The sequence below is a fragment of the Sceloporus occidentalis genome, unplaced genomic scaffold (assembly GCF_023333645.1).
Source record: "Sceloporus occidentalis isolate IW3139 unplaced genomic scaffold, rSceOcc1.0.p SCAF_87, whole genome shotgun sequence".
Lineage (NCBI taxonomy): Eukaryota > Metazoa > Chordata > Lepidosauria > Squamata > Phrynosomatidae > Sceloporus > Sceloporus occidentalis.
Window position 1 is genome coordinate 3,310,538 of NW_028317067.1, and position 27,066 is coordinate 3,337,603.

The following is a 27,066-nucleotide window of genomic DNA, read 5'->3' on the forward strand; positions in this document are numbered from 1 at the left end:
TCTTCTTCATATTATTTTAATAAACTAATTTTTATGTAGTGCCCGCAATCTGCACAGAATGTCCCACAGTGCATACAAAGGGTATGGAGGCCTGGGTCACAAAGCTTACAATCAACAGAATCAGTCATGTCCAGAGAGCACCTGTTTATAGAATATGTAATTTAATTTTTTTTTTAAATTTAAGGTGCCTCAAATGTATTCCGTTCTAGTCTCTAACCTTCTATACATTGAGTAGATTATATTATTATTATTATTATTATTCTCTTATGTATATAGTGCCAACAATTTCAAGGGGTCTGACAAGACTAGAATTGAGAGACTAAGTCAAACCGATACATTAGGGGAGAAGACCCTGTTTGTTGTTGTTATAATAATAATAATGAGTTGGAAATAATGACTTCCATATGTAAACATAATGAGCTACAGTTGAAATAGTACGGTATATTACTTTTTAGTATAAGTAGTTATAAATATATATATTTTAGAGTCTAGTCCACTCTATTTTTTATTATGGCTTCTGGAAGTGACATTGTACTTCTCTTTATTTGTGGGTCTGATTATGTTAAATGTATTTTTTTATGTTACATGTATCCAGCAAGGTGGGGTGGATTTGTTAACCGATAGAGAAACTCATGTACCCATTTCTAGGATACAAAGATACTTTTTTGTATATCCTAAATTTAAACAAATATATGTGTTTAGACCTATAAGTTTATTCTACAGATATTGTAGCCGTTTCCTCCGGTAGCTTAGAGTATAAAAGAGGGGAGATGTGATAGGAATGTTGAAATAATTAAAGGGTTTTAACAAAGCACAGGAGGGAAGTTTCTTTCAAAGGAGTAGAAATGTTGGGACAAGAGGTTATAATCTGAAACTATAAGATCAGACGCTTGGGTAAATATAAGGAAGTTTTATTTTGCTGAAAGAGCCATTCATTCTACTCCGCCATATTTTTAGCCGCTGTAAAGACTTAATCCTTAGTCATTGGTCTCCTCTTAGATAGACATTATATCTGTCCCGTAAATATAATTTAGAGCACGCGCTCTTTAGTTACTGGAGATAGAATAGGAGATATTGGTCTCATTTTCCTCCTGTGGCTGCCTCTGCTGAACCCGAGAAGCACCGTACCCTAAACATTATGGATGTCATCTATACAAAGTGATTCTATAGGCAAAGTCTAAATACTGGTTTTACAACTGTAGAGACCAACAGGCAACTGCTGGCTGGACCATGCCATTGGTTGCCATAGTGATATAGTGAGAAGACCACTTTTCCAACTTTGCACCAGAATCGCTATTTATACATAACCTCTGATTAGTTTTACTACTACCTGCTTGAAGTCTGTTATTAAAAATATCTTATACTGTTCTTGAGCCATAAAATATGAAGATGCCGTGAAAAAGTTTTTAGACCGGTCCAGTCATCCCAGAAGGTGTATTTAGGGAACTGAGATCTGTAACAAAATGTTTATACATTGGCTACATTTAAAAGACAGACCTTAAAGGGGCCGTTATACTTATTTTTCTTTCCACAAGTCAGTGAAGCAGAAAGTGCTTGCTTCACTAATGCCTGTCTTTCAGCAGAACCAGGTATGTCTCACTATGCTTCTGCGTGGGCAGAGGTACACGTGATCCACCGCCCATCTGCTCCATGCCAAGGACAGGCAACTTGTCCCGCCTCTGGGTGGCTGCAGGACCCTTTGATATGGCTTATCCTGCCATGCTTGTTGTTTACATGAACACAATGTGATGAGAATGTGAAGAATGGAACAGCTCGTGCCCAACAGGCTTAGATATTAGGTTTATGAATGCAGAATTGAGGGTTGGCTAATTGGTTTAATGAATCCTCACCAGCACACTTCTCCATGTCATTTCCTCCAATGAGGATTCATGTTACTGGATTCCCTGGTCAAGGGGAACTTAATTATCTCTTTCATCGTGTACATATAAATGTAACAGGAAAAGGTAACCTTGTGGATTTAAAGCTTTTTAAAAATATGCGTGTTACAGCTAACCCGTTTTATTAATATTTTAGTGATACATTTTAGTCTTCTTACCTCGAAACTCCGCGATGCTTTTGGCCTCTTTCTCTGCGACATGTTTTGTGAAATTTGTACTTTTAACTAGGATGTGATTTTGCTGACGTGTCGTTCCAGGGGAAGCAGACAAGTCTGCCACATACAATGAACACAAAAGCATACCTCAGGAGTTAGTGTCCTTTAATAGGAAAATATGGCTCCTAGAGGCCACCGTAGAAAGAAAGTGGCAGAAAGTGCCATGCAGAAGTGGCTCAGTTACCTTGACAGTGCATACTGCAGGCATAGCCCTTTATAATGCATAGATAAGTCAATGTGTTACGTGAATACACCCTAATGTCTTAGTTGGAAAAGTGCTTTAACTCAATTTTTTTTTGAAGAGGCACCCACTGAACTGACGGACTTTTGATAGTCGAGTGCGGCTTTACTGGTATAGCTGAATGTCACAGCCGATCGACCCAATACTTGACAACGATTGACTAGGCCAGTTGGAAGACCAACTTTTCTGTTCACTAAAAGTCAGGTAGTTTCAAGTTGAATTACCTTATAAGCCGACAGACAACTCAAACCATTTTGAATCGAATAGCACGTAATGTATAGAACTTTAAATAAGCTGTAAAACGCTGCCAAAGACTGTGACGGCAGCAGTTCCCCTTTAGATTTCATCTCCTACCCTAAAAGCCCGAAAGAAACCCGTTCACATGTAAGAATGTGAACTAATAGGCGACTTTTTGCACTGAATTAGCACCAGGCCTCTCCGACGTGACTGGGGCTCAGTCCAAGCTCCGGGAGTTTGTGGCTCCGTGCGTCTCCGAGTCTGATGCGGGACGTGTAGAGTTTCATCTCCGGTTGCCAAAATGGCAGGGTGTTCACAAACAGGCCAGTGTCTATGCAGGGATGTCTGTCAACTCTTCAACATGTTACAGCGTGTATAGAGTTGTTGTGGTATTTTAACCCCTCGTCTATCTGGGCGTGTGCTACACGCGCCTTTTCTATTTCCGACTTACCAATATATCGTCCACCCTGCTTTCAGGCTCTTGTTCAGTACCTGGTTGTTTGGAAAGTGCCTCGGTTCGTGGATTGGTGTCTGTAGGACACGCAGTGCTATTATTTTTCTAATACGGTGGTCAACTGTAGACCTATTTACTTTGTGAAAGATAGAGGGAAAAGCTCACCCTTCCAATAATTACTTGATGGCCAACCACCAGTATGCATGTTCCTGGGAGCAGCACCGTGTGACTTCTTACTAAACTGGGATTTTACAGGATTGTTGAACGTTTTTAAATTTACCTTACTTTAGAAAGAGGGAACCAAGTGAGCTGATGTAACGTAATACGTTTATTGGTGAGACTACTGGCAGGAGAGCGTTGCCATTGATATCATGGACATGTTGTTAGACCTCCCCTGGCGCTGTCATATAGGCAGGGCCGGCCTGACAATGGAGCCGAGTGGGGCAACCGCTCCAGGCGGCACTTTTGAAGGGGCGGCACTTTGCTGCCCCAAGCCCCTATTTTTTATTTTTTTTTAAAGCGAAAGAGAGAGAAAGGGGCGCCAAGTGGTTTTCGCTTACCAAGCTGTCAGTACCCGCTCGGCGCCCCTCTCTCTCTCCTCTGCAGCGAGTCTCCCTGTTTGGTCTCGGTGCCGGCTTGTAATGCTGAGTGCCGGAAGATTTCCTCATAGCCGGCACCGAGACCGAACAGGGAGACTCGCCGCAGGACTGCTGAAAGGTAAGTACAAGGGGGGGGGGGGGGCGGCAGGGACGGAGGGAGAGGAAGGGTAGATAATGGGGGGGGGGTGGCAGGGAGAGGAAGGGTAGATAAGGGGGGGGGGCGGCATTTTAAAATTCGCCCCAGGCGGCGTTTTGCCTTGGGCCGGCCCTGCATATAGGCCAGCACTGAAAGCAGCTCAGCCCTTCTTAAAGAAGCTTCCTGGATTTTAGATAAATTTTACAATAAAGTGACCTAAAAATGTTACTCATCTGTAGACTACCTCTTTAATGACTACACTCCATAGTGTTCTCTCTCATGTCGCACCACAAAAACATTCACTGAACGTGTTGAGAAATGCCTCATACCTTGGAGGGAAGGTGTATCGGCTCCAAGCCATCATCTAGATAAAACGGTCTTTGTTCTGAGATTAGTGCATGGACATAAATCAGGATGTGATATTAAAAGTAATATTTTTTAGTGTTTCTCCTCTTTTATTTGTATTTTTTGCTATAGCGTAATCACGAACGAGGGAGGCCCTAATGTCTACATGTCTTAGATGACTTTCACATTTGTCCTGAGTTTCGTGGGGAATAGTTTTTAGAGGAACAACAAAAAGCTTTCCAAAAAATTAATTAGCCCACTGACACAATATGATTCGGTTTTTGCTATAGTCGTAAGAAATTGCAACTTATTTGACCGACTGCTTCAGAGGCAGCAATCCCTGTGAAACACAGCAAATCTCTGACAAAGACGTCTCTGTTCTGAGCAAAAGCAAGCATTTGTAGTCCTTACAAATTCCCTTACGCGGCAAGTGTTAACCCTGCAACTGCTGATAACTTAAGGGGAAATGGTCTGAAAGGTCTAAAAACAAGTGGTTGAATGAATCAAGAGTTGCCTGTTTGCAGCCCTTGAGGTTCGGATTTGTGAAGCCCTGGTCTAGCATATTAAGCATCCTAAACTAAATAGTCAGGTGCATCTTGCGTGGACTCGGCTCCTGTAAATGGATCGGTGAAGTCAGCTTGTGATTTCTTGATTTAAATATTTATTATTGAAGTATAAAATTGCAGTAAATTGAAGCATTCCAACTCACTGACTTCTCTATGCATTACTGAGAGCCAGTCCTGGTAGTGTTCTTCTTTGGGAAGGTCTGAGTTGACCATGAGTAATGCGTACTTTAATCACTTATGAAATCTCACAAAATGAAGAATATACCGTATTATACAAGGCTTACCCAGCCTGTCTTGAAGAAGCAGCATGTTATTGGCATTGTCCTCTCATAATGCACTCACTTCCCTGAGTAAACCACCTCAACTTTAGCCATGGCTTGGCCAAGGAGGTCAACCTACGAGATGCCTGGTGCTGTGTGTTTGGTCGTTGATGAGGTTGCAGCCCAATTGTTTGGTGATCGCAGAGGGATTCTTGGCCCTGGAACATAGAATTACTTGCTGAATATGTTTTTAACATTTAATTATTTTCAAAATGCCTTCATGATTTGTTAATGGCCAATTATTTTTTTTTCTAAAGGTCTGGCGGCTCTCCTTGTGTCTCAAGATGGTGAAGCCGGATATCCACACGCTTGCGCACCATCTCAAGCAGGAACGCCTCTACGTGAATTCAGAGAAGCAGCTCCTCCAGAAATTGAATGCTGATGTGTTGAAAACAGCAGAGAAACTCTACCGAACCTCATGGATATCCAAGCAGCAAAGAATAAATTTGGACAGGCTCATCCTAACAAGGTAGTCATAAGGGGGGGCCCAAAATATTCATATGGCTTCTTCCTGTAGCTTGTAATCAATGCAATAAAATCATGATAAATCATGACGCACATATTAGTGGTTTTTAATTGTGTGATGTTCTAAGTAGGGATCGCTTACTTCACCACTTTTATAGAATGTTTCTTTTCTTTTTATTCAAAGTTCAGTCAGCCTTCCTGAATGTGCCAACAAGTGTCATCTTGTTATTTCTGTTTCTGTAACAATCCTGAATTGTTTTGAAACACTTTAAGGTTTTTAACTGATTGATAAAGACTAGAGGTTGAAGGAATTATTTAATACCAGCAATTAATTAATACCCAATCGGTCACACTACATCGAATTCCCAACAGAAAAACTGATTATCGGCCTTCTTATATCGGCTGTGACATTTATTAGCTCAATATCTTTATTATAGAAACTTTATATATTTAAGGCATCTTTTCTGAAACCCATCAGCTTTCTGCAACCTAATTGTAACACAATTCTGCACGATTGTGACTAGAACAGCAAAATGCTCATAGGTACTTTTACATTAATAAAATTCATGTCATAGAGAAATTTTGATGCAAATTATCTTCTGTTTGCGTTTTTATCCTGCGTTTTAATCTTCTTCAGAGATGGGATCTCTGGTTTAGGTCCTTTTGAAATCTTTTATTGTAATATTTGTTGCATTTTTTGTTTGTTTTAGTGCGGAAGCATCTCCGGCCGAGTGCTGCGAGCATGCCAAGGTTCTGGAGGACACGCAGTTTGTGGATGGCTACAAGCAGCTGGGCTTCCAGGAGACCTCATACGGGGAGTTCCTTAATCGTCTGCGTGAAAACCCCCGGCTTATTGCATCTTGTCTTGTAGCAGGAGAGAAAGTCAACCAGGAAAATGCCCAAAGTGTCATCCTTACTGTCTTTACCTCTCTGTACGGGAACTGTATCATGCAGGAGGATGAGAGTTACTTACTGCAGGTTCTCCGTTATCTCATTGAGTTTGAACTGAAGGAGAGTGATAACCCACGAAGGTTGCTCCGCAGAGGGACTTGTGCGTTTAGCATCCTCTTTAAACTATTTTCTGAGGGACTCTTTTCTGCAAAGCTCTTTCTCACTGCAACCTTACATGAACCCATCATGCAATTATTAGTAGAGGATGAGGATCACCTAGAAACTGACCCAAGCAAGGTAACTGAGCGCTTTTCTCCAGCTCAGCAGGAGAAGCTGTTTGGGGAGAAGGGTAGTGATCGTTTCAAGCGGAAGGTGCAGGAGATGGTGGAATCTAATGAAGCCAAGCTGGTGACCCTGGTGAACAAATTCATAGGATACCTAAAGCAGAACACATATTGCTTCCCTCACAGCCTGCGCTGGATTGTTTCCCAAATGTTCAAGACTTTGTCGTGTGTTGAGGGTCTACAGGTTGGCGAGGTGAGGTCCATGTGCACTGACCTTCTACTGGCCTGTTTAATTTGCCCAGCAATTGTCAATCCGGAGCAGTATGGGATTATCTCAGATGCCCCCATAAATGAAGTGGCACGCTTCAATCTCATGCAGGTAGGAAGTCTGTTATGTAGAAAACTTTCTCCCACAATGTATTTCATACCCACCTGTATTCCGTCACTTATTCAAAACGCAAACCACCCTGACTGACCCAGTTGTCCTTTGGCACCTCATAGTCTGGGTTAATTTTGGATACCTTGAGCCACCATTTGATTCGATATAGCAATGTCCCCCCTCTTTTTAATACGTGACAGTCTGTCACATCTTAATTGCTTTTCTTGCTTGCTTGCTGATCAAATGTTATATGTATCTTAAGACTTATATATATATATTGTCTTCTACACAATGAAGGTTTTTTTGTTTGAAACTGGGATTTGTTTCATTTGAACAAATAAATGACCCTGTTTCTTTGCGTTAGGTTGGCCGTCTCTTGCAGCAGTTGGCACTGATGGGATTTGAAGAAGTGGATTCCCGAAATAAGAGCAACCTCAGTAAATTTGATAAAGTAAGTGTCCTGGCAATGCTTTATTTTGCTTTGGATCCAGCGAGCTACAGTGACTTTAACAAAATGACATTGTTGGGTATGACCTATACCATCAAAAATAACCCCACTGCATATAGTCCCGGCCCATCAAACATAATTTATTTTTGGTCTTTTGTAGCTTGTCTGTCCACAATGTGTCCTGTTTTTCCTTTTGCCAAATATGTAGTATTTAACCCATTCAGTGTGATGTCATCAAACACATGATACATGAATCTGTGCCAGTCCTTACATTATAGATATGTTAATTACTCAATTGGTATCTTAACCTATTGGCAACACTGATGACTTCAATGCTGTTGTCGTGATTTTCCCCTTTTAAGAGAAACTGTGCAGATTCACTGTGATCACACTCATTTACTAATTAGTCGCCCGCAATCGGTCTCGCTTTCTCCATGGCTTACGGTGATTGTGACATAGGAGCAGTATTGATGAACAAGCACAAAAACTGTTCTCTATTTGTATTCAAGGGTTACGGACACATTGCATACAAAGACTTTAAGTATACTCATCAGTCGGTGTTACACAAAACCATTTAATGTTTGCTTCCTAACATAGGGACTCCTTACGTTTTTATCTCCTTGCCCAAAAGTTTATTGGCCAGTAAAGAAATAATTTCTGTAGTCTTGTTGAACTCATCACTGTTCTTTTCTTAAACAGGACTTGTGTTTATTGGCTTGGTTTATCATTTACTGGCTTTCATGCATTCACTCCATTTCTATTCATACTTTGAAGTGGTTCCATGCTGGGTTTCTCCCAGACTACAGTATTGCATAAAACATATTTTTAAAGGGGTATTGCCACCTAAACCTTTTTTTTAACTACTAGTACTGTTTTTTTGGTTTTTTTTGGGCCCATGGTGTTTGGGACAGGGAGTGTTCCCTCCTAATAGAGGGATTTACCTTCGTTAGTATGATGTCATGTCATGTCACATTGTTACCCCTCTGAACACCCTCCTGTTGGATACTGATAGGAGAGGGGTCTGAAACCGTTCTTCCCTTTATCCTGTGCAATTATAACACCAACATCAGGCCCTATTATGTCTAAGGTTGCTTTCTCTGGGTAATTGTATTTACAGTGTGCTTAGAGCTGTGTGTGCCAGAATTCCAAAGAGCAGTTCTTCAGAGCCAGACAAAAATATACGTTTTGCTGCTTATATTTCAGCGCAATTGGCAGAGTTAACACAAACTATAGGATGTCTATAGGACTACATATACAGCAGCATTTACATTTAACACGATTTTGCCCCATTTTCTATAGAGCTGTGTCGCTGCTTTCCTGGATGTGGTAATTGGGGGCCGTGCTGTTGAAACGCCTCCTATGTCGTCTGTAAACCTTTTAGAAGGATTGAGTCGCACCGTTGTCTATATGACCTACAGCCAACTCTCTAATCTGGTAAGTGCCCCGCGTTGTACAGCTCGGTAGCTTTTCGGTGCTGGATATTATTATTATCCCGTGTCTCTGCTTACAATCCAATGAGCCATTAGCGGTAATGAGATCTATCGTTGCTTTTAGCTGGGTTTCTTGCGCGGCATCGTATCCAGTGACCAGTTACGTGAGGAGGACAAGATGGCGCTGGAAAACCTCTTGGCCACGGTTCCTCAGGCTAAGCCAGGGAAGAGTAGTAACCATGACAACACCCCCTACAGCACTCCACAGCTCTCCCCCGCCACGACTCCCGCCTGCAGGAAGAACAGGCTGCCTATAGGTAAGACATTCTCTCTTGGCGTTATTTATTTACACATGTAAAGGGGACCTGGATTTGTTCATTGAAAATGGGACAATGCATTTTGGGAGCGTTGATGTCATCCATGCGGTTTTAGTATGAAGCTGTGCGATTGGTTGCATTATCCATGTTAAACGTATCTGTCAGATGCATATAGCTACACATTGGATGTCTTTATGATGACTGCCGTTTTAGCCTCAGTGATGGATTAATGCATTTTTGTTGTAAAAATGTATCGAATAACAGAATTCATCAAAATCCTGTATATTTGGATTGGCATTTTAGGCTGGTTCTGTCATCAGAATAAATTTGGGCAGAACCAACGCAACAAACATTCATGTACGTTGCGATATTCTCCCAGCCGTCCATATAGCAGATATTTGTATTACAAGATGGCTGTGTAACTGCTGTGAATCTGTTTCCCTCGGGTATCGTTGTCACTTCCTGTTTCTGTCCTGGTTATAAAGCAATTTCAAGTAACTACGTTAATTCCTGTTAAATAAGCAGCCAATCAGGAAGGAGAATGCTGGGATATCCCATCTACGCAGGAAAGTCAGGAAATTGTTGCCGATGAATGTTTGTTCTTGGTAAAAGAACCACTTAAAATGTATAAATAACCAAATTCTCACGTTTGCGTCATTTTTTTTTTTAAAACTAGTAATTTGCAAAGTGTTCATCTATACTAAATCAGAAGATATTTAGTCTGCTTTTCTTTCCTTATTGTGGTATTGGTAAGAATGTTGAATTTGCAGTCTTCTGAAATAAGCGTTTTTAATTTCTTGGGCGGAAATTAATAGAACAAACTGTATCTGTTCTGTACAGGAAAGCGTGAATGGCAGGTCAGCAGAAACACCAGGAAGATTTAGGATGATTACCTTTTTACCTCCCTTCTGCTTCTTTAAATTCTGTACCCAGGGCCATAGAAAACCTGTATAGATTAATATGAAGTGTTACCTCCGGTTCCCGCCGGCTCGTGTCACAAGTAAATGGTTGCCCCCTAGCTTTTCCGAAATTCTTCCCCGATATGTAGTATTGCTGTATGAATGATCAGACTCTACTCTCTCTCTGCGCTGGGATAAACCAATCCCCCCAGGGCAGCAGCTGGTGGCCATGACACTTTGGGACACGTCCGCCTCGAATATCACCACCCACATAAACCTCGTGACCCCGTTTGGTGGGTAACTAGACACGCTTCGCTCATGTGCGGTGACCAAGCTTGATAGAAAAGAACGCGCTCTAGTTTAAAATGATTATGTAATAAATCTATAAGAACCTACCCAACATAAATACGCACCTTTTGTTGACCTAAAGACTGCCGTTACAGGGAAATGGTTATTTCAAGGTTTTCAAACTGTTCCATTAAATCTTACCGCCATTATAGTTCAACAAATGATGTCGGCTACTTATTTGAAACCATCATGCCCTCTAACACAAAGAATATTATACTCCGATTACAACGTCATCTAAACTCTCATGTACCAAAAGTTTGGGTAAAATAACAGTAATATACAAAAATAAAAGCCTGTAGTTTGTATGTCATGTCCGAGTAAGCGTTGGTTTGCATCGGTAACTACATTTCAGATTGTGCCACTTTTTGTAAAAAAACCTGCCCCTTTTTTGGATATCTGTTTGCATAAAACAGGCACAGAGCAATTTTTAGCGAGTATACATGCGCTGCATTACCTGCCTTAATCATAATTGGGTGTTTTGTGTTATTTGAGACAGTGTTGTTTTTCAGTCTCAGGAGCCCGGTGGCTAGCGCTAGCCTTTGCAGAATTTCTACAATGCAATCCAATTGTCATGCCCACTGCTCACCGCAACTCCTGTGACCGAAAATAACATATTAAGCTCCCTATAATAAATACATAAAATACATCAAGTAATGTAATATTTAGTTTATCAATACTGCGCAGAAATATCTATCAAGCTTTGGCCACTCGCTATTCACCAACAACTGGCAACTATTCACTGCTCAACTAGTTGTGGTTTTAATGAAGACCCATACTTCTCCATCTGCATGTACTCATTTTTGGTTTATTTGTATGTAATTGAAATGGTTATTTGTGTTTTTTTTTGTTATTGCATATAAGTGACACTTTTACAATGTGTATCATTAATAAAATGAGCTGATCAGATATATACATCCTCATACATATCCGCTTATAGAAGAATGGGGAGAATCTACTGTCAAATGGGCTCTCCATTTTATTTATTTATTTTTTACATTACTAGTTTTTGTATAATGTTTTCAGACGGCTAGACAAACACCCTGACTCCTTATCATACTGCCTTGTGGTAATCAATGAAATAGCTCAGCCCAACCAGATGGACATAACTAATGAAAATGTATAGAGCAACGGACTTCATTAGCCTTGCCTGCTCAATGTAGCGTTTGGGCATGGAAAGTCACTTAAACTATTCTATCACTGACAACAATTGCAACCTCCCAGTCCAGGTAAAGGAAGTTTATTGGAGCGATAAAAATAAAGATTTGTCACTGTTAACCTACACTTATGCATACAGCACTGTATATTTTTCACACAAGAAGAAGTTTGCCCCACTTTACTTTGTTGAGATAACCTGTAGTGTTTGTTACCGTCTGTAGGCTCATCACCCTCTCCATCTCCTTGTTTTCCACCTTTACGAGCCACTAACTGGAATCTGTTCTTTCCCTAAAAAAGTTACTCGCAGCAGGAGTAAAACCAGTCTGATGGAAGCAGAACATGAAGGATCCCCACAAGAGGTCACCCCGCAAGGACAGCCTGAGGAGGTTCTGGTCATCTCCCTGGGCACAGGTCCACAGTTGACACCGGGCATGATGTCCGAGAATGAGGTATAACCATCCTACGTCATTCTTATATGCATAGACACCAATGCTTAGCATTAAAACCACTACCCCATATGCATTTGTTATGTTAGGCAGAAAAACTGTAGCTGCAGGGTTTGTAATTATTGCTTCAGTTACTCATTTAACTGATATTGTTAATAAAACGAATTAACTAGACACCTGTTAAAATCCTTCTCCGTAAAGGTTCTGAATATGCAGTTGGTGGATGGTGGCCAGGCCGATGTACCGGTTGATGACACCAAGCTTCATGGGAAGCCGGACAAGACCCTGCGTTTCTCCCTTTGCAGTGATAATCTAGAAGGCATTTCAGAAGGTGACTGTTTGGGTTTAAGAATAGTTCACTGGCAAGAATAAAATGGTGCCTGTAGATCATAACGGACTAGTTAGACTGCGTTATAGGAGGAGAAAAGTGTGTGTGTGTGTGGGGTGTCGGGAGTTATTTTCCTCCTTATAAATATTTGCATGTGTATTGCTAGCTTTAATATGGTGTTCAGGTGACGGGACCATTTTAAATGTATAACAGGCTGCCAGGCAATTTAAATGCCTTACTGGCAACACAAGAGACAAATACAAAGGGCAGTAGTGCATACATAAGCTATGGTGTTTAAAGGTGCAGTATAATTTGCTTCACACATTTTATTAGTAATTTCATATTCAGAGCCCTTATTCCCTTAAGCACGCTTTGTAAATCATGGTTTCTGTTTGACAAGCTGCTCTGCGTCTCTTCGCTGTTGAGATGATTACATGTTTTGTAATTTGGTTGGAAATGCTATTAAAGCAGAAGAGGAAAATCCGTGTTCAACAGGTCCCTCAAACCGCTCCAACTCGGTTTCGTCTCTGGATCTGGAAGGGGAGTCCGTTTCTGAGCTGGGAGCCGGACCATCGGGCAGCAACGGAGTGGAGGCTTTGCAGCTGTTGGAGCACGAACAAGGTGAGGTAGAACTATTGCAGCTCTGCTAATGTTAGAACAAAGCAGAGGGAGAACAATTATATCGTCCTTCCATTAATTGCTGATCTATTGATGTTAAATGATTAGAAAGTGCTGCCATTTAAAGGGAGGTGCGGTTGATTTCAATAGCGGCACTTTCCAATCATTTTTCGTATTGAAGCCCCAAGGTCCAGTGCTTTACATGGGCCACGGCAGCCATCATATCCCCAGGTCTTTGGCGACCTTTTCTACCAAAAGGCCTGCAGGAGGGCTTCATCTTCTTGGTCCTTCCCGGCAAGGTATGGTAAGGTATGGTGAAATCAAAACCCCCTTGGGGCATCAGACAGTAAACTTTCCCTTGGCATATTTTTGCATGATCTGCACTTCTGGAGTCGTTGTCTTTTGTGATAAAAATAAACAATGTTATGAAAGAAATGAAATGTCTAATAAAATATTGTGACTTTTTTAATCTTAGATAATGACGGCTACATAAAACTAGGTATTCATCTCTGCAAAGCCTCACTTATTGCTTGTAATTTTTCTTTTTATACAGCTTGTACTGTTATACCAGAGTAGAACTGAAAGATTATTTCTTCCTCCTATAGCTACCACGCAAGACAACCTCGATGACAAGCTGCGCAAGTTTGAAATCCGTGACATGATGGGGTTGACCGAAGACCGGGATATCTCCGAGACCGTTAGCGAGACGTGGAGCACAGATGTACTCGGCAGTGACTTTGACCCAAACATTGATGAAGACAGACTGCAGGAAATTGCAGGTGACAGATGGATTGTTGATGAAGTGTATGAATAATAAGAATTTCCTTTGACCGAAGCATACTATTGGGACTATGAAAGGTCAACACCGGTCATGGTCATGTAGGCGTGTTTTTATATATGTTTTTTATTTAAGCTGCTTCAGTCTTGCTCTAAATGGCCACACCATACATTTTTGTCATGATGTTTTACAAAAAATGTGTTTCCTTTTTTAATCTATATTACACACATCAAAACCATGCTATGATTCCGGATGGTGAAATACCGGTCACTGTTTATTTGGGGAATATTCTGATGGACACCCACCAGCACAAAGATGGCTGATCTTCCTTCAACATAGCATAGTTGTCAAACAGACATTGTAAATGACTGTACAAAGTGAAGGATAGGGCTTATGTTATTGTTTATAAGTGGACAGGTGCTGACATTTTCATCTGGAGTAGTCTATTTGTTCCACGTGTTTCAAACAGGATAGTTGAATGATTTGATTATGGTTGCAAGTAGTAGGAATTAAGCTTTTACTGTTTTATTCTGCAGACGGAACGGCCGCTTGCGGTGATTCTTTTAGGATCGTAGGTGTTTGTGTGAGTCGTGGTATGCTATGTATAGAACGTTGTAATGTTTTTAGAACGACATTTGGTATTTTAACAGAAGAGATGAAGCAGAGAACAGTGGGGAATCGTTAGATGAGCATGGAAGGTAAACGGTTGTCTCTTTTGCCTGCTGCCTCCCAGTGTTTGAAATGAAGTCTGCAGCTGGTAAATTTAGCTGGTGAGGTGTGAGAACGATGTGTTCCTGTAGTAATATTGCTAATGGCTGGAGAACACAGAGAATGAAGGGCTCCATAGTGAAAATGATCATGTGGAAATGTGCATATGTTAAGTGAGTTCTGACTGTGTCAGAGGCGTTAAAAGGTAATACAAATGACATGTTGGAATAACCCCTGTATCTTTTAACTGTAATCCACCCGGTTTTCCACTGTTGTCTTTAGGTGCAGCAGCAGAGAATATGTTGGGTAGCCTGCTTTGCCTCCCTGGGTCTGGTTCTTTGCTGCTTGACCCCTGCACAGGGTCCACCATCTCCGAGACCACCAGCGAGGCATGGAGCGTGGAGGTTCTCCCTAGCGATTCGGGTGAGTCACACTCCTAAACTAAAACAGAGAGCCAGATTACACCCAAATGGTGCTTTCCCAAACCCTCACGGCCCTGCATGCCCTCTCGGGATAGGTATAGTCACGTCTCTTCATGACACACAGGTGCTCTCTGTTTAGAAGCACCGGATTTGAAACAGGAAGAGCGGCTACAGGAGTTGGAGAGCTGTTCTGGGTTGGGGAGCACATCTGATGACACAGAGGTGAGAGAGGTCAGCTCCAGGCCTAGCACCCCAGGGCTCAGCGTTGTGTCAGGTGAGATGGTCACATGCCGGATATTCTCACTTTTCTTGTTTCACTCTGACTCTGTTTTCTTCTGCACTTGGGGTCTGCTTTCCCTGCACTAACAACTATATAATTATAATAAGACATCTGGTTTAGAAGCCGTAATCGCTATTCATGCTTCTTTAGGCATTAGTGCAACTTCAGAAGACATTCCCAACAAGATCGAGGACCTGCGTTCTGAGTGCAGCTCAGATTTTGGGGGGAAGGATTCAGTAACGAGCCCTGAGGGAGAAGACTCTGTCCACGGTGAGTGCTAACTCTTGTCACCTGATAAGTCCTTCATTAGAAGGTTTGTTGGTGATATTAGAGAATACCTTGTGCTTGTCATCCTGACAGATTTAATAAACGTCTGTGTAATTTGCAAGTAAGTTGTGTACAGGAAGATCTATCTCTATATATAGTCCTAGAGCTTGCTTAATGATCTCCAGTACTCTGTCCTCACTAGAAGGGAAGGATAGGGGTTTGAACAGTGAATTATTTTTTAGAGGTTGCAGCGTATTTGAAAACTTATACCTTACTTCTAGGAGCTCATCATATCACATCCCCTCCTACCCAGACAGAGTCTTTGTTGGCCATGTTTGACCCCCTGGCTCCGGCACCCGGGGAAGGTAAAGTTTTATATTATTAAACCTGGAATTGTGACATTGATTTCTGTGTGTAAATGATGAGCTGATGGTTCTCAAAAAACACTTTTTAAATGTAAATTATGGATTTCAGATTGTTTTTTAGGCACAAGTCTTTTAGAAAGTGCTCTTAATGGTTTTATTTGCCAAAACTTTTCACAGTTCTTAACCGTCTTTTTTTTTTTTTTTTTTTTTTTTTATAATCTTCCAGTCGTTCGTCCCAAGTTGCATTATGCAAGACCCTCTCATCCACCCCCTGACCCTCCAATCATGGAAGGTGCCGCAGGTGGAAACGAAGCCCGGTTGCCCTCATTTGCCTCTCATATCTTTATTGCTACTGACTCGGAAGCCTACAGACAAAGGCATTCGTGCCCGGAGAGGCTAGTGCGCAGCCGTAGTTCTGATATTGCAGCCTCCATGAGGAGACCCATGAGCGACCCTGGCTGGGTCCGGCGAGGTGGGAACGAAGAGAGAGAATTGCCTCCGTGTCACCCTGTCTTAGGATCATCTGCGGTGATTAATGCTTCACAGTCTTCATCCTCCTCACCAAGCAAAGACTCCTCCAGGGGAGAGGTGTGTGTTTAGTGTCAATCTAATTAATACCAGACTAATATTGTTTAAAAAAATGCCGTAATGGTGTCAGTACTAATCTGCTTGTTATGCACATTTCATTGTATAACAGCAATAGAACTGCCGTTGATTTGCCCTTTGCAGCCAAGCTTAGCAGATGGCCAACAACCTTATTTTCATATTTTAAGAACATATATTTAGCACATAAACCCCGTCTCACTATAGTATTAAAGGACAACCATATTTTCTGTGTTGGCTGCATATTTTTTGTGAATAGGTTACTTATCAATGTGTGATGATTAGTATTGAGTACTAACTTAAAACAGAAGAGCAGGGAACCTTTCGGTAGATACATTTATGTCTGGATGTTAATTCCTCACGTGAATATCCTGCGGTAAATCCATTGTACTTTACACTCTGACATGAGACACGTTTTGTATTCTTTCAGCCAGACGAAAGGAAAGACAGTGATGATGAGCGATCAGACCGCAACAGACCGTGGTGGAAGAAACGGTTTGCGTCCGCAATGCCAAAAGGTAAATGCCGTTGCAACAACTCATTGAATATTATCTAAATAGGGACAGTAACCATAAACTAGCTGCTCGAGCATTTCATGTGTTTAAACTCTTCTTATAAAAACAAATATCTGTGTGATTTTTCTCAGTAATATTGCTTTGCCAAACAGCACTGGTTCAGAATGTTACATTTGTAAAACTCTTTGATATGAAATGTTGCCTTTCAAACTCATATTTCTGTACAATGCATAAAAATTACCTTTTTAAAAAAAAAAATGGGGTAAAAATTTTGCTATCCCTTTTTAAATGCAGATTAAAAAACACTGACGACCTCTTCCATCCACTTCATTAACTTTAAATATACAAAAACTGTGCGTTTTTTTTTTTTTTCAGCTCCAATTCCATTTAGAAAGAAGGAGAAACCGGACAAAGAGAAGGAGGACCTGGGGATCGATAGATTTTCCATTTCAGGTGCATAGAGTGAATGGGAATCATGAACTATTTCAATAGCTCTAAACAATCATTCTTACACGCAATCCCACCTTGTAACTTTTGTCTTTAGCAATCTAATCCTTAACTTTTTTTACCTACATACATTTATTTTAAAAGTGCTGAATATTTAACATAGTAAGACTACAATAATTCTCAAACTTTTTTTTTACTCTACAATAACATTGCTACAATTATTACAAATAGGCTTAGTAATTTTCTTGTGCTTGTAGATGATGCATCATCAAGACTTGGTTCCCATGCTCAGGCAGCCGAGGACATTCTGGATAAGTACAGGAATGCCATGAAGAGAACAAACCCCAATGATGGAGCCGCTGTGTCCTATGAGGGAGGAGGTAGAGATAGAAGAACAATTTTCATTCAAGCAGTTCATTTTTTATTTTATTTTTTGCTACATCACCCTTCTCTAATAAGATCTCTAGACACAGAGGAAAGCTTGTTTTTTAATTAGAGATGAAAAGCCTTGTACTTGGCGCTCATAATGTAAAAAGAAATGCCTCTTAGGGAGCAACATGTGTGTCTTGCACTTTTGTGTTACATTTTTTCCTGACAAATAGTCGCAATTTTTTTTACAGTTCAGAGGAATAATATAAGCAGCACTGACTTCAGGGCTGGCCCAACAATGGAGCCAAGTGGGGCAACCGCTCCAGGCGGCGCTTTTGAAGGAGCCCCAAGCCCTTTATTTATTTATTTTTTTTAAGCCGAGAAGAGAGAGAGAGGGGCGCCGAGTGGTTTTATCTTACCAAGTTATCAGTACCCACTCGGCGCCCTCTAGCTCGGTCTCGGTGCCGGCTTGTAATGTTGAGCGCCGGAAGATGACGTCATTTCCGGCGCTCAGCATTACAAGCCGGCACCGAGACCGAGCAGGGAGACTCGCCGCAGGACTTCTGAAAGGTAAGTACGGGGGGGGGGGATGGAGAAGGGTAGATAATGGGGGGGGTGGCAGGGAGAGGAAGGGTAGATAATGGGGGGGCGGCATTTTAAACTTCGCCCCAGGCGGCATTTTGTCTTGGGCCGGCCCTGACTGACTTAAACTAATGGCTACTGTGTCTAGCGAGGTGAAAACATGCCAAGGAAGCATAATGTGTCTGTGGTAGCCAATGAAGAGTTCAATGCTTTGTGTTTGTGACTTGCTATTAATCTCTTACCTGTATTTTGCAGATGTGGTTGATGGTGAAAGCCTCCATGATTCTCCGCGGGATGATGCGCTACAGAACATGACATCAGATGACCTCCCGGATTCTGCTAGCCAAGCTGCTCATCGTCAGGAATCTGCCTTCTCCTATAGGCAAGATATTTTAAGTTATTGTATAATTATTAGGATCTTCATTTGGCATGTCAGCTGTAAAATTTATCCCCAAATAATGACCACAATATTTATTTTAGTCATAGATCAAAACCTTGTTGTTTGACCATTTGATGTTTATTTACTATAGATAAGTTGCCAGGAGAATTCATTTTAATTTAATTTAACCAAGTTCTCTTTACATTTAGCTTCTGCACCAAGAATAGCTTGGCTGGCCCTATATTTAAACGAAGTCCGCTTGCTATGCATATATATATATGTTTAATCTATATGTATGTATATGTGTGTATATATATGTATGTATGTATGTGCAATATACCGGGTCAGTTCAACCAATGTGAAAGAGAAATTTGCTAGAGTTGACGCTTTATAAGGATTTAAATCACACTTACCGGATAAAATGTGTATAAAAGCTGAATAAAAAACACCAGGAATTCCCAAGTCATTTCAATCCACAGCATCTGCAAGCCACAAAGCACAGGACTGTGGGTCAGTCGGTAGGCCATACGTCAACCCTGATGAATTGATGAGCACAAAACACAGCACATTTTGCCAAAGGCTTCTTCAGGACTCATTCAGAAGAAGCCTTCAGCTAAACATGTCATATGCATTTGATTGCTGAGTGGTCCCTTTACATGCATGGTGTATTCGTCATCTATTGACGAGCCCAGCTTGGGTCCCGGGAGTGTCTAATTTCAGAGCACTTTCGTGCCACTGACTGGTTGCTTTAAACAGCTAATCGGGGCATGAAACTATTTATTAAGTACTTTAATAAGCATTCTTCCACGGTGAGGTTGTATGGGACACGGCACTGTCCATTTTTAAATGCTCTGTTTCCTCGCTGCCTGGAAAGTTTTGACTGCTCTCTGAAAGACTTAAGCTGACAGACAAACATTTTAGAAATCACAAGCTGCAAAAGCCGACTTCGTGTGAAGGCAAACAGTGACCTTCTCATAGTTTGTAAAATATAGGGTCCAACAACGATCGTTTAGGAACCAAGATCTCCAGCCTTCGGTTTTTTTGGTTAAGCCATGCACAAAAAGATGGCATAAAAATGAAAAGTGAATAGAGTTGTCTAGAGACACTCCACATATGTACAGTTACCAGATGCCGTATTTAGAAAGCTTAATCTGTCTTTAAGTCTTGCCTTAATGTTCAGGTATCTGATGAACCCTCCAGTGTTAGCTGTTGGTTTGCTCTCTGAATATGTTTTTCAGTCAATCAGCTGAAGAAAGTGTTACCGTATTATCTAGATTTCATTGCACACAAAGTATAAACATATTTTTGCCTTGTGTTGTATTTCTTATCTCCATAAAATGTATCCTGTTACAGAGATGCAAAGAAGAAGCTGCGCATGGCTCTGTGCTCCGCAGATTCTGTTGCTTTCCCAGTGCTTTCCCACTCCACTCGAAATGGCCTACCAGACCATAATGACCCTGATGGTACGTAACTTTTATTTTTTTCTGGTCCTGGGTTGGCTCATTTAGCTGAAAGATGACTTCACTTATTTATTTATTTTGCGTGCAGACAATGAAATTGTATGCTTCCTAAAAGTCCAACTGGCAGAGGCTATAAACCTTCAAGACAAGAACCTGATGGCTCAGTTACAGGAGACCATGCGCTGCGTGAGCCGCTTTGACAGCCGCACCTGCAGCAAGATCTTGGCATCGATTGCTGAAGATTACAGGTCTTTAGATTATTATTATTGTTTTATATAGCGCCATCAAATTCTGTAGCGCTGTACATGGGACAGTATTGGGAATTTGGGGAACTTTGAACAATGGGAATTGGATTGCCATGTGATACGTGAAGCCTTTGCTTCCTCTGAAGGAGAAGTTACTGTAAAAGCAACTTCATTTTAGACGGCTTCATGTATTGTGGGAATGCCGTTTCATCTCATAGATGGTGCTTTGGGCCCATCTGGTGGATTCCATTAACAGGCTACACACTTATTCTGTTAGTACTGCTTTCTATTGGCTCCAGAGGTTGAGCAAAGGGCCAGTTCCCGTTTAATGACACTGGTCCTTTCATTCTATATCACACATATATTAGGTGTTTACCTTAAAGGGACAGTTGTTTTGTTTGTTAGACCTCTCCTTATTTAGAAAAAAAAGTCCCACCTCCTCCGTTAGCCTCATCTAATAATTCTGACGTAAGAATTTGTCGATGACTTATGACCCTCTGTTGACTGTTCTAGGAAGAGAGCTTCATACATTGCGTACTTGACAAGATCCCGTCAAGGGCTGCAGGGCACCCAGGCCCACCTCGAACGTATGTTGCAGAGAGTTCTACGAGACAAGGAGGTCTCCACAAGATATTTCACAACTGTCTGTGTTCGGCTTTTGCTGGAGAGTAAGGAAAAAGAAATCCAGGATTTCATTCAAGGTGAATTCAGTAGGAGATTTATTTTCCCTAACTCTTATAAAAATGGGAATGATGAGTTAAATAGACACTGTTTAATGGATGTATTTACGGCTACCATGGGTTGGGTTATAGAGACAGTTGGTACAGCAAATACAATCTTTTGTTTTTCCTTTTTGGGATTTTTATATACCGACTCTGTACTGCCCTTAAGAAGTCCTGGGTATAGTAGTGAGCTATAACTTGCGATCAAATACAATCTATGCCTTCAAAAAAGGTCTGCAGAAGTAGAGAAATAGTTAGAGAAAGGACTAGTTATGGCTGTGCAGAATCCTCCAATATGCATTTTCTTTACCCCCACCCACCCCGGATATTTGCAGTGCATGAGATATGTTTGGTCAAACACCTCCAGTTAGACCCATGTGGGCATTTGAGGCAAGTGTTCCCATTGAGTGCTTTCTTGGCACTGATTGATTGTTTCAAGCAGTCAATGGCTGCCTTGGCTCCATAAAGAACGTAAGGTCGAAACGTTGCCCGAGTAGCTGAATTAAATATACCTCACTGAACTACTGGAGTGCTGAGCAACTTTGTCTCAAAAAAAATAAGTCTTGTGTTGTTTCTGTCCAGATTTCCAAAAGTTGACAGCGGCTGATGATAAGACGGCGCAGGTGGAAGAGTTTCTGCAGTCGCTATATGGAGCAATGGCGCAAGATGTAATTTGGCAAAATGCCAGCGAAGAACAACTACAAGATGCTCAAATAGCCATTGAACGCAGTGTCATGAACCGCATATTCAAGCTGGCCTTTTACCCCAACCAGGATGCAGATATATTGCGTGACCAGTAAGTTAAATGGGCACCCAGTTTACATCAGTGATTCCCCCCCCCCCCCCCTTCACGTAATTAAAGGCTTAACTCAGACCCTCTGTGCTCCCGGTGGTTCATGTCTAAATAGCATGGGGGTGATTATATAACACAGGAGAACAGCCATGGGAAAAAGGACATTAAATGATGAATGGTGGTGTCAGTATGTAGGTCGGAAAGAACCGAGAAGAGAATGTTGAAGGAAAAAAGAGAAGAAGCAGGACGTTAAATCAGTTTAGAATGATGATATAGAATAGATGGTAGTATTTATATAGCTTTCCCATTTGTATTCTTTGTTTTGTTTCTCGTTATATACCTATGTACTGTCCTAATTTTTAGGGTGCTGCATGAACATATCCAAAGATTGTCTAAAGTTGTGACGGCCAACCACAGAGCCTTGCAAATTCCAGAGGTAAAAAAAACCTGACCAAGTGAATCTTGTCCAAGTAATGACCCAAAGTGTGTTTAAATACATTAAATCCAGTTTAAGGGGATCATGAAATTGAGACCATAGACACCAGAAAGTTTACCTTCCTTGTCCAGAATGGTTCTTCAGGTTACTATTATGGTTGACTTGCCAGCCTCTCTGTGACCTGACTGATAAGCTGATTATAGAAAGCAAACCTAGTAAATCAACTCAGTTTCTTAAACGGTAACATTTCCACAATGTACAGTCTGGATATTATCCCCATATAAACCCTAGATTTTGTAACACACAGTTTTACTGTCCTTTTAAATGCCACGAGACCCGTTTCTTGAAGACTTTCTACCAGGGTTGACTTCTTAAGAAATAAACCATTGCTTCTTGCAACACTAAACTATTTGTTTGTTCTCCTAAACTGATAGCAGCATAGGGTCTGTCATTTCCATTTTTCAGGGATCACTGAAAGGGACACACAAATGTCCCATACAAACAAATGCATATTAAAATACTTTATAATGCTTTCCGTACTCATCAATAAACACACTTATCTTTAGGAGTAGCCACAGAGCACCCCTACTCAGCCGACTTATTTTTCATATGGCTTTTGGTTTCTTAAAGCAGAAAGTGCTCCTGTTGTTATAATAGGTCTCATTAGACATTTGGAAAGCTCCAGATTGAACCCTACAACCACCTGACAAGTCCTTAATGGTTTTTAGCTTCACGACCCCTTAACTGAGTGTAGCTGACTGTCTGCTGTAGAGGTGACCACCATCTTCAACATGTACTAGAAGTCTTGAAAACTCCCCTGTGTAGTCATTTCAGTTTCTCTACGCTAGGTATATTTAAGGGAAGCTCCGTGGCCATCTGCTCAGGCTGAAATCCGCACCATCAGTGCTTACAAGACCCCCCGGGACAAGGTGCAGTGCATTCTGCGAATGTGCTCCACAATCATGAACCTTCTGAGTCTCGCCAATGAATACTCTGTTCCCGGAGCGGATGATTTTGTGCCTGTGCTGGTGTTTGTCCTTATTAAGGTAAAAAGACCCACAAATCTCTTACTTTTTATAGAATAAGCTTTTCGGATTAGGGTTAATGGAGCACAATAAATCTAATTTGGTGTTAAGTTCCTGCTTAATAATTTATTCAATACAAATACACTTATGTTTAACTTTACAGGCCAACCCGTCATGCCTCCTTTCAACTGTGCAATACATCAACAACTTTTATGCTAACAGGCTAAGCGGAGAAGAGTCCTACTGGTGGATGCAGTTCACTGCTGCTGTCGAGTTTATAAAAACCATTGATGACCGAAAGTGAAGCTCATCAAGCCACATCTTGAACCCGATTAGCAATGGTCTGTTTCATGCACTTCTCAGTGTCTGTCTCAAAGACCTTCTCTTGTAATATAACTGTACAGAAATAGCGAGGGTGGTTTAACTTTTTGGCTGATTGGGGGGGTCCTTCTGTGTATTAACAGCGATACATTTTAGGCTTCATTAGCTTGAAAAGGGTTAAACTTCTCCGTTAATTTTGCTGTTTGAAAATCTTTATTTCCTTTTTTTTTTTTTTCTTTTCCTCTAGTACCGAACCAACCTAAAACTTTAATTCCCTTTCTATTCTATAATGCTGCATCATTTTAAATGAAACCTTTACTAAATGGGAAAACTACATTTATTTTGCAGGTGTGGAATTTGTGTTTTTTGGGGGGGGGGGTTTGTGTGGAATATTCAATATTCAATTAACAGGGACCACATTTTTTTGACAAAAGATTCACATAGTTACATTTTAATGAAAATAAATTAGTTGACTAGGTTGTAGGGATTCATTATATCCTACAGGGAGACTAACCTCTTAGTAAAGTAAAACTTCCTTACATTACACATCTCCTTTTGAGGAAAAGTGCTAGAAAAAAATAAATTAAAAAAAAAAAAACCCATTCTCTAACACACCCCAACCTAGGACATGTGAATACCTATGCACTTGCATTATGATGTTCTTTTGGAATAGTAGACAACCAAATTTTATGTTCTCCCCTTGTTGATCGTTCCAAATAATGAAATATTATATTTAACCATTTCTACCTAACGGAAGGACTCGGACTTTGATAAAGGAAAAAAAAGAAGCTGCTTCTTTTGACTTGACTTTAACTAGATTTTTAGTTTTCAAAGGGTTTCCTAAACACTGGACTACTTGTACTGGAAAGTTATTCCACAAGTGACTCGGTATCTTATAAAGTGTGTGCTTAATCTTCTTTAACAATGAAGTAAAAACTATTCTGGACTGTGCTTCACTTCCCCTCTTGTTATTCCTGGTAGCCTGCAAAGGAGATAGCTCTGCCTTTACTGGTGGTGCTGGAAATGTATGGAAACCGTCTTACCCTCCTTGTTTTTGTTTCTCCTGCCCAATCCTGGGTAGGTGCCAAGTTCACAACCTTGCTCTAAGAGGATAGGGAACCTTTTATCAATCAATGTTACTGGGTCATTGGGTGACCATGCATCTACCAGGGTACAGTTTGTAGGATCCATGAGTCAGTCCATATTTCTAATGGCCTTTGGGCAGGCTGTGTGATCGATGGTGTGGGTATCCAGCGGCTTGCAGGGAAACACAAACATCCATTTGAGACGTGCTTGTGCGAGACAGCCTTCCTCCGCTTCTGGGTTATGTCAGGTTACAGGACACGGCCGGCCTGATGACTGCAGCCTCGAGGATGATGTAATTTGAAATGAGCTCCCTGAAATGAGCACCATGGTTAGGGGCTGATGTCTCATTCAGAACTAGGATTCCTCATTGTAAGCACTCTCATTCGAGTTGGATGTGGTATTAGAAGAAGTTTTGCTGTGAAAGATTATTGATGAGGTCAGAGCAGCCCTTGAAAAGGAGGAAGATAAGTCTGAGATTAAATCTTAAATTTTACCAAGATTCCTGAAGAAAAGAGAATTTTTCCAGTGCGTGAAGCTCTCCAAGCCCTGATATTGAAGCAATGGAAGAATCCAGAGAAGAAATGTACAGTCTATAGAATTATGACTGTTTCCTTGTGCAGGGGAACTATAAGAGCTGTGTGTTGTACCAAGGATGGACATGGTGGCTAGGGCTACACGAAGGTCAGCTATCCCTTTGGAAGACTCTTCTTGCTTCTCTGATTACTCTATGAATGATAATGCTGAATATGCGCCAAAAAAGCCTTTTGCGGCAGCAAAATCTTTAAGCTGTGATGGTTTTTGAAGTCCTTGACAAATGCATTTAGGAAAAGTGTTCTACATGATGATTCAAGAATTCATATAGAAGAAAGTCTTGGTTTCAGTACCATCTTGTCAGCGAGATTTTCTGTTGTTTGTAATCCTGAAGTCCTCAAATTAATTAGAGATCTCTTGAATCTTCAATAAAGTGTGAACCAGTCCAAAAACTGATAAAGTCCACTTTTGAAATCCTCCCTCAAGGAGTAAGTTTGGCCACCCCGCATCTTTAGGATGCATACCTGCATATTCGCAAGAGTATTTATGAGCAGCGGTCCCTACAGATTACAGGAACTCCCCCTTGGACTGGCTTCATCTCTGCGTATATCCACCAAGCTTCTTTCAAAAGTAGTAGTAATCATTAGAACAGAAAGTTTAAGGGTAGTCCCTTATTTAGATGGCTGGTTGATAGGGGCACGTACCAGAGAACATCTGAGCAGCCATTTTCAGAGAACTATGAACCCCCAAGTGGAGTTGGGATGCATCATAAAAACGACAGAGGTCCTGATCAAGGCCTTCAGGAATAGTTTGTTTTTGCTCCATTGAGAGTAGTTACTGAAGCCAGTAAAGTTTCATCAGACAATCAGATATGGTACCAGAAGTGTTGGGTTGGGAGATGAATAAGCAGATTGGTTGAGGAACATGTATTCCACCTCGCTGCTGTGCATATGAATATCGGATTTTATCAGAGGTGTCTGCGTCTGGAATTGTTTTTCTTCCCCCTTTCCGTTTTAATCAAGAAATTGTGCTGCCGGTTTCTATCTCAAACCTAGAAGCTAGGAGGAGTTCATCTGCTGTCTATCGATACGTCGCCAGACATCCCTAGGTTAGAGAGAACAGCAGTTCAGAGATATCTGTGGTGTTTGCAGGGTCCAAGGAGGAACAAAATGTTTCCATAGCCTCTATAATTCTCATAGATAATCAGTTCTATCCGAGCGGTAAAGCTGCTGAGAGAGAGGACCTCCTCTGCGACTTAGAGCGCACTCCGCTATTGCCACCTCTTTATCTTGGGCTGAAGCAGGCAATGTCTCAGTGAGAGCTGCAGTGTGGAAGAACGCATCTTTGCAGGACGATAGAGACTGGACATGGCAAAAATATTGCTTCAGGCTGTAATTTCATGACCCTGCCCTTTGAGCTTTCTTTGCTACAAGGAATGACATGGAAACAAAAAATTCTTACCTGATTAGCACAGTCACCAACCTAATAAAGATTTGTTCTTTAGTGTTTGTGAGTTGGCCTTTGTTAATTCACTGGGGTTTTATTATTTTCTGCCAGGATGATAGGTAGAGCTATTCTCAGGTAAGAATTTTCTGTTTAAATTGGGATAACTATATATTTCTTCAAATTTATTTAAGAAACTCTTAATGCCTCAAATCTGACGAGCAAAAAAAAGCATTTGCTTATATTTTAAACTGGACAGATACAGAATAG

General features: G+C 41.1%; 1 protein-coding gene across 9 annotated transcripts; it reads left to right on the forward strand.

The window, feature by feature from the left end:
* The first annotated feature begins 5,295 nt into the window (after positions 1-5,295).
* Positions 5,296-23,719, forward strand: LOC149284940 (GTPase-activating protein and VPS9 domain-containing protein 1). Of its 9 annotated transcripts, none has more exons than XM_089495983.1 (26): positions 5,296-5,480; positions 6,187-7,030; positions 7,395-7,481; positions 8,778-8,912; positions 9,033-9,225; positions 10,337-10,417; positions 11,925-12,076; positions 12,275-12,404; positions 12,897-13,022; positions 13,625-13,798; positions 14,788-14,941; positions 15,062-15,201; positions 15,358-15,477; positions 15,756-15,839; positions 16,066-16,431; positions 16,877-16,960; positions 17,333-17,410; positions 17,662-17,784; positions 18,611-18,737; positions 20,088-20,197; positions 20,283-20,442; positions 20,953-21,140; positions 21,744-21,957; positions 22,318-22,390; positions 23,239-23,436; positions 23,579-23,719. In XM_089495983.1, the coding sequence occupies exons 1-26, from the start codon at positions 5,296-5,298 to the stop codon at positions 23,717-23,719; spliced, it is 4,467 nt and encodes a 1,488-aa protein (XP_089352109.1). The 9 variants fall into 9 exon arrangements, with proteins under 9 accessions (XP_089352109.1, XP_089352111.1, XP_089352110.1 ...); XM_089495985.1 differs by having other exon boundaries at positions 14,788-14,928; positions 15,067-15,201; XM_089495984.1 differs by having other exon boundaries at positions 14,788-14,928; positions 15,067-15,201; positions 16,066-16,427; positions 16,873-16,960.
* The last annotated feature ends 3,347 nt before the right edge of the window (positions 23,720-27,066 follow it).